Raw genomic sequence first — 12747 nt, 5'->3', positions numbered from 1 at the left:
ATTGATCGTATGTTATTTGGTTCTGTTTTAATGTGGGGTTTGGGTTTTTTTAGGACATGTAATGGTTATAATTAACTATGCATGACAAATAGCAAATTAAACGTAGGTTTGGTCTTCCCCCTGGAGACCAGTGTATATTTGTGATTTTTTTTAAAAAAGTATTCTTTTTTGTATTAGTGATATCTCCGGGTAGGAGATATACCAAATGGCAGTGATTGTGTTGTGTTAACAAACATCCTTATTTTTCATAAACACTGTGTGCTTCTTTCTTATCTAATATACACTATTGATTAAATGTGGGGAAACAAGCTGCTTTACACTCCTTCAAGATAAGCATGAAGGCTGCTCTCCACAGCTACACCATTGAGAGCTTTAAGGTTATCAAAGACCACTAAAATCACCATAAGGGTTGCCTGGTTTAGTGCAAGGTGCATCACTCCTTTAAGTGTGCACCATATATTAAGCCAGCCTCCTACAGTTTGCTTTCCCCCTGCTCTGCGTTCCTTTCTTTGTTTACTTCCCTTGCCTGTGTGTTGCTTGCCCCCACTCTCACCCCCAAGTCTCTTCTGCCACCCATTTTCTTTCTCTGCCCCCTGTGTTCCTTCCTCTACCCCTGTGTTCCTTCCTCTGTCCCATGTCGTCCTTCCTCTGCCCCCTGTCTTCCTTCCTCTGCCCCCTGTCTTCTTTCCTCTGTTCCCTGTGTTCCTTCCTCTGCCCCCTGTCTTCCTTCCTCTGCCCCCTGTCTTCCTCCGTCTGTCCCCTGTCTTCCTTCCTCTGTCCCCTGTGTTCCCTCCTCTGTCCCTTCCTCTGTAACCTGTGTTCCTTCCTCTGCCCACTGTCTTCCTTCCTCTGCCCACTGTCTTCCTTCCTCTGCCCACTGTGTTCCTTCCTCTGTCTCCTGTGTTCCTTTCTCTGCCCCCTGTGTTCCTTCCTCTACCCCTGTGTTCCTTCCTCTGTCCCATGTCGTCCTTCCTCTGCCCCCTGTCTTCCTTCCTCTGCCCCCTGTCTTCTTTCCTCTGTTCCCTGTGTTCCTTCCTCTGCCCCCTGTCTTCCTTCCTCTGCCCCCTGTCTTCCTCCGTCTGTCCCCTGTCTTCCTTCCTCTGTCCCCTGTGTTCCCTTCTCTGTCCCTTCCTCTGTAACCTGTGTTCCTTCCTCTGCCCACTGTCTTCCTTCCTCTGCCCACTGTCTTCCTTCCTCTGCCCACTGTGTTCCTTCCTCTGTCTCCTGTGTTCCTTTCTCTGCCCCCTGTGTTCCTTCCTCTGCCCCCTGTGTTCCTTCCTCTGCCCCCTGTGTTCCTTCCTCTGCCCCCTGTGTTCCGTCCTCTGCCCCCTGTGTTCTGTCCTCTGTCCCCTGTGTTCCTTCCTCTGCCCCCTGTGTTCCTTCCTCTGCCCCCTGTGTTCCTTCCTCTGCCCCCTGTGTTCCTTCCTCTGCCCCCTGTGTTCCTTCCTCTGCCCCCTGTGTTCCTTCCTCTGCCCACTGTGTTCCTTCCTCTGCCCCCTGTGTTCCTTCCTCTGCCCCCTGTGTTCCTTCCTCTGCCCCCTGTGTTCCCTCCTCTGCCCCCTGTGTTCCTTCCTCTGTCCCCTGTGTTCCTTCCTCTGTCCCCTGTGTTCCTTCCTCTGCCCCCTGTGTTCCTTCCTCTGTCCCGTGTTCCTTCCTCTGCCCTACTTATTGTTTTCCCACCCCCATGTTGCCTCCCCCACCCGAGCTACTTTTTTCCTTTTTTGTTTACCAGTCCAATTCAGATCAGTAAACAAAAAAGTGCTTGCGTCACCCAGCATGCACGTACCTACAAAGTTACTTATTTTTTCCCTGGTTTCATTAAGAAAATTCTTGTTTTGAAGCACAAAAGAATTTCAAGGCAATTTAATCAATTACATTATAAATAGATTTATCAGAAAAGGAAGGTCAAAGTAACATTATAGTTAGGTGAGAATTTCAGTGGCACATAACGTTTTAAACATACAACCCACCGAAATTCACCGGTTAAAGTTAGTTCGGGTAGCTATAACTCGCGCCCCGCCATGCACAGTTTTCTTATCAATAATTTTATTGCAAATGTTGTCGTGGAAGCGTCAATGATGTCATAGAAGATGTCATGAGTGATGTAATATGTGGGGTAACTGGCATTGCACGGTGAGGGCCCGAGTTACAATTACCAGAGTTAGGGTTAACTATAACCTTGGTTTTATTTCTTTGAAGTCCTAGGGTTTATTTTAACCTAAAGTAATATTTTGTTGCTATACTTCAAGCCAACCCCACACTGCGCATGGCGTTCGGCTCCGCTTGGGGGACTTTCGTTTGATAGGGGAGTTGGCATACAAGAACAAAGAATCAAGCACACTAGAGTGGGGTTCTTGACAGCTCGGTACTCTCTGCTTGGCCTCATCTGTGCAACTGCTCAGTGTTGGTACAACTGCTAGGGATGCTGGCAAAGATGGGGTCAGGATGCAACTGAAACTGACGAGCTTCAGCAGCAGATAAATGTACAGTTGTATGTTCTTATATTTGCAATGATCACTTCATCAAGAGCTGTTTATTGCACACATTACTCGGATAATGCATGCATAGGTACCAAATAGTAAGGAGGAGGTTGACTGACATTGCCTGTTAGAGCCTGTGGCAGCCATCATATTTGACTGAAATACTTAGGAGTGGAGTGCATCAGCAGGTTCCAGGTACAGGAACTAAAACTGCACCCAGTGCCCTTCCTGCTCCACTTGATGCTCATCTGCAGCATCCTTTACAAGCGTGCCAAAAAAGAGACCTGGTATTAAGTAGATGATTCCTGGATCAGGCTCAGCACATGGCTATATTACAAGCTCAAGTGCTCGTGCACTGATAATAAATGGAAGTAAATATTGTGTCCTCACCAGTTAATTTAGTTTTTTTTGTAAACGGTATCTCCCCCTGCTGCTGGTATAGCTGCTGCCACGGGTGTAGCTGCTGCCACTAAAACAGATACCCAGATGGTTCTGGGTCACCAATGACATGAGAAACACCATCTAATAGTGACAGCGGAAAGGAGAGATGGCTAGTCAGCTTGATAAAAAGTGTTTAGGAAGTACATTTGGATTGGTTGGAGGGGGGGGAGGGATTAAAATGCACCAGTTCTGTGATGTCGTGTTGTAAGGCATCTCAATAATGCTGCCAATTATCAGTGTATTACTGATGATGCACTTATAAGCTAGTCCATTGGATGTTTTAGAATTGGTAACATAATTTACACTAACAATCAGAACTGTTTTAACATGGAAGGATCCCTATGATTGACAATTGACCTTTATCTCCTGTGCAGTGATTGTGACTCTGGAGCCAGGAGATGGCGCTGAAACCTATGTGAATGGGAAGCAAGTTACAGAGTCTTTGATCTTGAAGTCTGGTAAGGTTTTCCTCAAGTCACTTGATATTTGAGAGTTCACTCGCAGCTTACCTACCGTCCAAAGACTGGTGTTTTGGCATAAGAAGAGCGCATGAATCTTAGTGTGTGTAGTCCCCTCCATGTAATCCACAGGGCTGTGTGGGCATCCCTGCGCCCCCACACTCTGAGTCCCAAGGAGATCTAGACTTGATGTATTTCCTTGAGCTCCCAAACCTTTCATATTGAGAGAGAATGCTTTTGAAATTTACTCAAGTTGAGTTCAGAGCTTGATGGTTGTAATATGCAAGCTAAGGTAACAATTCAGTATTTATTTTTCACTTTCACACGTTTTGCAAAATGCTTTATTGATTTGTGTATGTGTAGATGTACTAAAAACAAAATAATTCCCAGCTGTCAGTAATGATCCTGGAGCACATCTTTAGTTCCTTCTTAAATTCTTCAAATATGTTTAGTTTTGAGGCCATTAGATGATCTGATGACAGTGTGAGCAGAAATAAGAACCAGGGAAAAAGCAAATGAATGTCCAGAAAGTGAAATGGTAATCAACTAATCAAAAAGCTTTAGACAGAGAGTTTCGTAAAGTAGGGACCGGTTCACGTCATCCCACCACATGTGTGTGCTGGTTTTTTACTGCTTCTTTTGTTTTTACTTGTTTAATTTATATTCCAAAATAAAAAAAACAAATGTTGTATGCTAAATGTAGAGTGACTTGCAATACTCTAGTCCCCTGCATCCGCACAAAGTGAAGGAAAAAGATGAACCCAAAGTGCAGCCAAACCAGCGCATACCTCTTTTCATCCATGTACTCTGTGGTCTGCGTACAAGCATACTGTCGTAAAATGAAGAATGTACTCAGGTAAGAACAACGTTTATTGCGCATCACCAACTGGTCCAATAATTCTCTCACAGTGACTCGCCTCAGGGAGGCTGCATAGAACGTTCATAACAACCAGGGGAATGTACCAACCGGGAAGGGAATACAGGGGGGGGCAGAGCATACCAAGATTACAACACATCTCCCTGGGCAACCATAACTGCAGCAACAGAAAAAGAGCTGAAATCTAAGTAATCACATAGTCTTTGTGCCACACCGGACTGGTAGTTTTCCTAGTAGAACTGCGACCCAGGCCGTGGTTCCTACTCAACAGTGCGTGAGTACCTCCTTCTTTTGTTGGAGGGCCACACTTTACCACTTTGTCCATACCCCATGTTTGTCCATTGTCCAAATGGACTACGTTCCTTCCAACACTTGCTATTTTGATAGGCTCAGAGAACCTAGAGGCATTCCTCCTTCTGGCAGGTGGTAAGTCTATACGAACCCAATCACCTGACACCATTGACGGTACCTTGACGCTTTGTTTCAAATCATATCTCAACTTGTACTTTTCCTGTTGTTTCTCAAATTGCCTTGCAATGTTCGACCTGTCTATCACGCAATTGTAGGTCTTACACAACCATCCTGCTGTGAGAATGGTCTTAGGCTTCCTTCCTTTCAAAGATACAAAAGGAGAAACATGAGTGATGGTGTTGGGTGCCGTCCGGTACGACCATATCATTTCTTGTAGAGCTTGTTTGGCTGGAATGCCAGTGGCCTCTGCTCTTTGTATGCATTCCTTGATGACTCTGTTCATACGCTCCACAAGACCATTTGCTCTCGGACAATACAAAGCTGTTTTCAAATGGTTGATGCGTAGGCCAGCCAAAAATTCCTTCATCAACTCTGAGGTAAACTGGACTCCATTGTCAGTTACAATGGCATCCGGAATACCTTCTTCATAGAACGTGTCCTTTAAGAACCGGATCAAGACTTTAGTATCAATCATATTTGTCCACTTGGTTACCACCCATCTTGAGTGATAGTCTATGAGGACCAGTATAAAGCGGTCCGAGGCTTGTCTTAAGTTTAATGGTCCTATAATGTCTAATGCTAGTTTGGCCCAGGGGCGATCAGGAACTTCCACAGGCGATAAAGGAGGTTTCCTAGCAGACAGAGTCTTGTCACTCCTAGCACAGTCTTCACAGTTTTTCACAACTTCCTCTACTTCCTTGTCCATGCTGGGCCACCAGTAACCTTCTCTTACTCTATTTTTAGTTAAACTCCTCCCTAGATGACCCACATGGGCTAGGGAAATGATTTTTCTCCTCATACCTTCAGGGGGTACAATTTTCTCCCCTCTATGTATCGTTCCATTGACTTCAACCATTTCATGTCTAACTTCCCAGAATTTCCCCACCATGTCAGACAACCTGCTCTTTTGCTCTGGCCAACCGTTGTGTATGCATTCTTTTACAGTTTTCAAAGTTTCGTCTAGATCATTTTGTTCTTCCCATTCTTCCTTAGTCAAACCTGTTACTTCTAGTACAATTACATCACTTTCCTCCTCCTTACCATCATCGTTGACTTGTAAAGGGGAACGAGACAGGAAGTCAGCAATTACATTTGTTCTCCCAGGTACGTACTCTACCCTGAAGTTGAATCCTTCCAACCCCATCATCCACTTAGCTATCCTCGGGGTTAGCCTAGTAGATCCCTTGGTTGTGAATACATACATAAGTGGCTTATGATCCGTTTTGATGGTAAACGGTATCCCCCACAGAAAAAACTTGAAATGGTTAGCAGCCCAATAACAAGCTAACGCTTCTTTCTCGATGACCGAGTAGTTTTGTTCTGCACCTTTTAGTGTTCTGGATGCAAATGCTATCACTTGTTCAGTATTTCCTGTTTTTTGGGTAAGGCTGGCTCCCAACCCTTTGTTACTGGCATCCGTGGAAAGGTACGTAGTTTTAGTAGGGTCAAATCTACCCAAGAAAGGAGCTCGGGTAATGCAATCTTTTATGTCAGCAAAAGCTCGCTTACAACTCTCCTCCCATAAAAACGGCACTTTACTTTTGAGAAGATTCCTTAACGGTTCTACCCTTCCTGCATAGTTTTGAATAAACTTAGAGTAGTACTCAGCTAACCCTAAAAAGGACTTTACTTCTTCAACGTTAGTGGGGGCCGTAGCTTCCTGTATCGCCTCCACTAAGTTCATTTTAGGTTTGATGCCTTCATTGGAAATGGTGTGTCCTAAGTACTCTACGGACTTTACTCCTATTTGGCATTTTTCTCTTTTTAATGTAAGACCTGCTTGGCTCAATTTGGAGAGGGTACTTCTCAACCTGTCATTGTGTTCAAGTTCATCCTTTCCAAATATCAAGATATCGTCCTGAAAGCACATCGTGCCAGGGGCCTCCTTGAGTACATGCTGCATGATTCTTTGAAATGCAGCTGCTGCTGAGGCCAGCCCAAATGGCATGCGGCGGTACTGAAATGCCCCTAACGGAGTTACAAACGAGGTCAGATGTCTGCATTCCGGGTGTAACTCAACCTGGTGGTATGCTGAGGATAAGTCCAGGACACTAAACAGACTGGCATCTTTGATTAAGGTTAGAATTTCATGTATTCTGGGTAGCGGATGCCTATCTACCCAAATTTCTTTGTTTAAGTCCCTAAGGTCAATGCAAAGCCTAATGTCCTTGCTGGCCGCCTTGGACGTGATAACAATTGGAGACAACCATTGGGAACATTCAATGGGTTCTATGACCCCTAACCCCAGCAGTCTGTCTAATTCTTTTTGTAAAGGTTCATGCATTAAATGGGGAATAGGCCTCACTTTATGTGCAATGGCTTTGGCTTTGTCTTTTAATTTTATGCAATGCTGGTAGTTCTTGAGTTGGCCCAATTTGTTAGTGAATACCTCTGGGAAATCTTCACAGACGGATTTACCACACACCGATCTATCCACTAAGAGAACTTGGTCAGTGCTGTTAGGATCTAGCTTCATCCCTAGATCTTTTTGATGTCTCCATCCAATTAAGTTGGATCCTTTCTCTGATACATAAATTTTCCCCACCGTGCTTCTGCCTTTATACTCAATCCTCATGGTGGTCATACCTAACAATGAGATGGGGTCTCCCCCATACCCTCTAAGTTTTATGTCAGCTTTTTCCAGAGTACCTACTTTGTTGGGAAATAGCCCTTCGAACACTTTACCATCTAACAATGTATATGGGGAACATGAATCAGCAAGGACATTTATCAACTTATTGTCAACTGTGATGGTGCATTCCGGGAAATTTACGGTACTGTCCTTGTCTACTACCTGAAAAGTGAACTTAACGTCCTCTGGCACATTTTCTGAATCCACTAAGGAGACTGTCACAGAATTATTATTACACACTCTGGCTATGTGTCCTTTCTTGCCACAGTTATGACATGTAGCACCCCTCGCCGGGCAGGCTGGACTATTAGCCAGATGTGCAGGATTACCACACCTGTAACACTTAAACTTAACACTTGAGGTGCTCATATTTTTAAGTTTAACCTCCTTTTCTTTAGACCTCTCTTGCTTTACAATAGCATTAACTTCATGACATTTAGTTCTAGTATCATCCCCCACATTAATCTCTTTTATGCACTCCGCCGTGTGCTCAACACTTAATGCTATGTCCACTGCTTGTTTCAAATCTGGATTACCTGTCAACAACTTCTCCTGAATTTTATGGTTATTAGTACATCTGACCAACTGGTCTCTGATAAGGGAGTCAGCTAACCCTTCGAACTCACACGTATTGGATAACCCCTTAAGAGCAGCAATGTACGATTTTACCTTTTCACTCTTGCCTTGAACCCTTGAGAAAAATTTATGTCTTTCCAATACCACATTTATTGCTTTCCCAAATTGTTTCTCCAACTTATTCATGGTAGCCAAATACACATTGAAATCTCCTTCACTACCTCCTTCATCCTCTGTATCAGGTCCTTCCAAATTATTATAAATCTTCCTCCCCTCTATACCTAGATTATGTAGCAAAATATGTTGTTTTCTGAAGTTAGAAAATTTTTCTCCTCCTATCGCAACTAGGTATGACTCAAAAATGACCCTCCAATCTCTCCAACATATGGCAGGATCCCCCTCTTCATTGAGGAAAGAGGGAGGTAACGCCATATTTAATGCCGCCATACCTGACTAGACGACACCCCAACCCACACAGAGGAATGTTACAAAAACAACTGGTGGAAATTTACACACTAGATCAGCAGGAATGACACATAAAAAATCACAATTGTACATGCGATAAAACAGCAATACAAAAACAGCTTGTAATGCGACTACAATGAAATTCCTGAGAAAGAAAATCCCAAAACAGGCTAAAAACTGTGCCCCTCAGCGTTGACAAAAACAAACTGTGCCTGTCAGTGTTCAGATTAGTCACCAGAGCACCTTGAATGTACTTTTGATGAAAGACAGGCGGAATGCTGTGCCCATCAGCGTTGAAGAAATGTAAGTACAGAAACAGATATATTTTGTTGAAAGAAAAACTGACTGGAATCAGCCCCAAAAAGACCATCACACTCTGATGGAAGACAGGCTGACAGCTGTGCCCATCCGCGTTGAACTAACTCTGTGGAATCTGAATAAACGAAACTGAAGTATATTCGTCGAAATATTTTCTGACTGGAAACAGCTGAACTCAACAGTAAAACCACCGGGGGCGCTCACTGACGAAGATCTCCTCAGGACACCAAGGATACGGAGTATTGCCGGCAGAAGACCACACGATCCGACCCTCTACACGACGTGAAACCCCAAAACTAAGCCTCGCTGAGGAGAATAAGAGCGCTTGCACCACAAGCTGAGGTAACTTCTCTGGAGGCGTAGCTGCGTAAGGCGCGAGCCGCGATAGCCCTTTGACGGAACCCGGTGAAGGACACCACCACAATCACCATACGCCAGACAGCAGCGTGGGGAAGCAAGGGCAGCGGCAGCGCCGGACTGAAATGATGAGCCCAGTGAGGGGACAAGACGCAGTCAGCCACAATATAGAACTCGGTGAAGCGCATACAGCGATCACCCTACTCCATTGTGAAGTAAACAAGGCAGCTCCGGCATGAACAGCTGAGAGTGGCAGGGGTAGAAGGGACAACCAGCAGTAAGACCGGCAAAATGCCAGACGGCACCCTCCTGGAAGTCGTACGCTGCCACACCACCTCCAAAGCCCCCACTCACTTGAATAGCGCCAGATAGACTAGAATAGCGCCAGACTGACTGAGTCCTGATCACGAAGGCAGGAAGCAAGGAGAGGATGGACGAAGAATTGCTTCAAGCTGGGGATGGTGATGCACTGCCCCCACGCAGTGTTCGTCGCCAGTGTCGTAAAATGAAGAATGTACTCAGGTAAGAACAACGTTTATTGCGCATCACCAACTGGTCCAATAATTCTCACAGTGACTCGCCTCAGGGAGGCTGCATAGAACGTTCATAACAACCAGGGGAATGTACCAACCGGGAAGGGAATACAGGGGGGGGCAGAGCATACCAAGATTACAACACATACCTTAATAAATGACCCGGTTTAGGTGCATACTTTGAAAATAAATTCCCTTTAGTTCTGTGTTTTAAAATTTGGATAAAAATGTATGTGTTTGTTTCAGTTTTTAAAAGGCTTTTTGAGTATTCTATTACCTCACTGAGAATAGAATGTTGCCTCTTCAAACCAGCCAGGAATGCTGTGCAGAGCGATTGCCAGAAGTGGAGATTACTTTAAGAACTCCTTCCACCACTTTATTTGTTGAAGTAGATGCCCTAAGTGTACTCTGTACGTCCAGAAGTGGGCCCCATGCTTCCTGTATCACTAGACGTAAGCTGTACCTCACTGATAAAATCTAAGTATGCTGAGGCTGGGCTGGTGGTGCTTGTGTTCTCATCTGGAGGAGACCTGGCATTTCCGGCATGACTGTTCCTGTTGGGGCAGAACCAAGTTTCAACACCAAAAGTGATATGGGACCTTACCCCATACTCCACTGCAGAAAGGGCTTTTCAAATTTGTGAAATTATTGGTATCAATACCATTTTTCAGAAGCCTTGTGAGTCTAGTGAACAGATGCTACAGGCCAGCACCCCTCTCTGAAGAAGGTGTTCCAGCTCCAGACTCCAGTGTACTCCACTATCGACACTTTTATGGACAAATCAGTATCTTGGCTAAAGTTTGATATTGAAGGGTGTGATCGAAACAGTTGCTGGTATTACCGTAAAAAAATAACACCCACCTCTTATCCATTAAAGCTGGGTGGGTCACAAAGGTTTGTCTTTTTAAAAATTGGTTTATGATTCTGAAAGGTTTGGGAGTCCAATACTCTCAAAAATAGAGTCTCAGTCTATAGTGGTGGATGCACTGGCAAAGATATTTGCAGGCAATCTGGTCTCCGCGAGTCCCCAAATAAGGATACTATGTGCTTGGGAAGAATGCTTGCACTCAGAAACAGCCATCTTTACTGCATCCAACACTACCAAATTTTGACTAAATTGGACTGCAGTAGGTGGGACAGAATGGAACCTTTCCTGGACTTTCTCCCGGAGGATAAAGAACTAGAAACAGAAACTCTGCTCAGGGTAAATCTAGCACTATCTGATAGAGACTTCTAGCCTCAGATTCTTTAACTTAGAATATTCCCCAGGCGTCAGACCGGGTCCGGAAAATCTTGAGCAGTACCTCTGCGTGCCAGTAGATGGTGCCGAATGGCTTCACGCCGGCAATCGTCCACACCGCATCTGATGTGCGCATTGCCTATATAGGCGCCACCCCAGCGTGCTGACCTCAATTCCTTTCTTTCTGCGCCATCAGCGTGGCTCCGGAAGAGCTACCTCAGTCGGGTTTTTTGGGGTTAGTTTTTTTACCACAGTTTCGATGTTTCAGCAACCTATTTGGGCCATTTTTTTCTACTAGTGTGCCTTAGGGGTGTCCCCTCAGAAAGCTTTGGGTTTTAAACCATGTGGAACCTGTCACAGACAAATTGTTGTGACAGCTTGTAGGAAGGTATATACTATACCAAAGTAAGGTATAGTGTGCACAAAGTCCAGTGTATTCCCAAAGGCTTACAGAAGTAAAAGTAGACAATTCCTTACTCTCTATTTGTGGTTGTGTGGACGAGCAGTAAGGCTTTACCAGAGGGTAGGGTTAAGCATTTATTGCAGACACTCAGGCAAGCAATTATTTCACACACTCAAAGACTGGACTCTGAACAATTGTTTTGTATACAAATATTTCTTTGTTGTATTTTATTTTTAGAACCAAGCAGGTCTTGGTGCAAGTAAGTCAAATAATACTTTTCTGGTAATACAGTTGACTGTAGTTACAGGTAGGTCAAATGTTCAGAAACCGTTATTACTTTTCAGATACTTTGCAATTACTTTGTGATTACTTTCTAGATTACGTTTCAGATTACTTTTTCTACTCGTGTGATATGCCTAGGTACCACAGTGGAACAATCCCTAAATAAAAGGTTGGTAAGTCAGTTTTTCTAAACACACGGTTTCTTAAGTTCTCATACAATTTCCAACTCCACACTTGAGAGTTTTTTTCACCGAAAAGTAGTCAATGCAATCCCATGGGAGGAAATGAAGTTATCGGTTTAAAGGTAAGTGCTTATTCGTAGGAGTTGGGTTTCTGGGGTTAGAACCGGGGTTCCCCCCAGGGTCAAGGATGCATTAACAGAACACCCTCAGCGGCACTAGGGCGGCCGGGTGCTGAGGCCCAATGTTATCAAACGGGGTATAGGGGGCCTCTGGTTGGTGAGTGCTCACGGGCACGCTGCCTGAATATGGGAGCAAAGCTCCTGGGGTTTAGCTCAGGGCAAAGGGGGATCCAAGTTAGTACATAGGGTACATCCACAGCGGCACTGGGGCGGCCGGGTGCAGGGTGCTGGATCGACGTCGGGCGCCCTGTTGGTTTCAGTGGGAAAGCTCCGGTCAGAACAAACACTGCAAGCTCGGGCACAAAGATCTTCTGGAGCCGACCACTGGTTGGACAGGTAAGTTGGGTTGTCGTGGGATGCCCGGACGTCGTCTGTTGGGCCACCCAAGGCCGTGGGGCGTCTGTTTTTCCTTACCTGCTCCAGTCGTGGTCCGGGGGATCCTCCAGATAGGGGCTGTAGGCATCGTCGGGAGACTTGAGGTAAGTCAGGGATCCCAGGTTAGGATCGCTGGGAAGCCCTCCTCGTGGTGTTGCACCACTCAAACTCGGGCAGTGGGCGTCTGGTGCAGAGTGGTGCAGACTCGTGGATTTGGCCAGAGCCAGATTCTGTTGGTGAGCAAATCTGATGCTCACAGGAGACAGAGTCTTGTTGAGAAAGACAGAGCAGGTTCTTCAGGTTCTGGGGGGCTGCTGGCTGCAGGACACACTGGGATTCCACTGGAGCAGGTCGAGGTCGGGAAAGGCCGGTAGGGCTGGGGTCAAGTCAGTTGGTGTCCTCCTCTTCTTCCTTCAGCTTGGCTCATCGGTCCTCCTTCTTGTCTGAGGAGGCAAAGTTTGGGGTTGCCCCTAAATAC

The 12747-nt window shown here is 45.3% G+C and overlaps 1 protein-coding gene across 2 annotated transcripts in view; it reads left to right on the top strand.

The window, feature by feature from the left end:
- The window catches only part of KIF1C (kinesin family member 1C), a 949797-nt gene that overhangs the window by 750707 nt on the left and 186343 nt on the right, over window positions 1–12747 (top strand). For both annotated transcript variants that reach the window (XM_085638138.1, XM_085638139.1), the window contains exon 18: window positions 3296–3379. In XM_085638138.1, coding sequence (XP_085494264.1) covers window positions 3296–3379 — 84 coding nt within the window. The remainder of the gene's footprint in view (window positions 1–3295; window positions 3380–12747) is intronic.

Source organism: Triturus cristatus, chromosome 12, assembly GCF_964204655.1.
Source record: "Triturus cristatus chromosome 12, aTriCri1.1, whole genome shotgun sequence".
In the NCBI taxonomy this organism is placed as follows: domain Eukaryota; kingdom Metazoa; phylum Chordata; class Amphibia; order Caudata; family Salamandridae; genus Triturus; species Triturus cristatus.
Note: the sequence above shows the minus strand (reverse complement) of the source record. Positions and strands in the feature narration are given on the sequence as shown.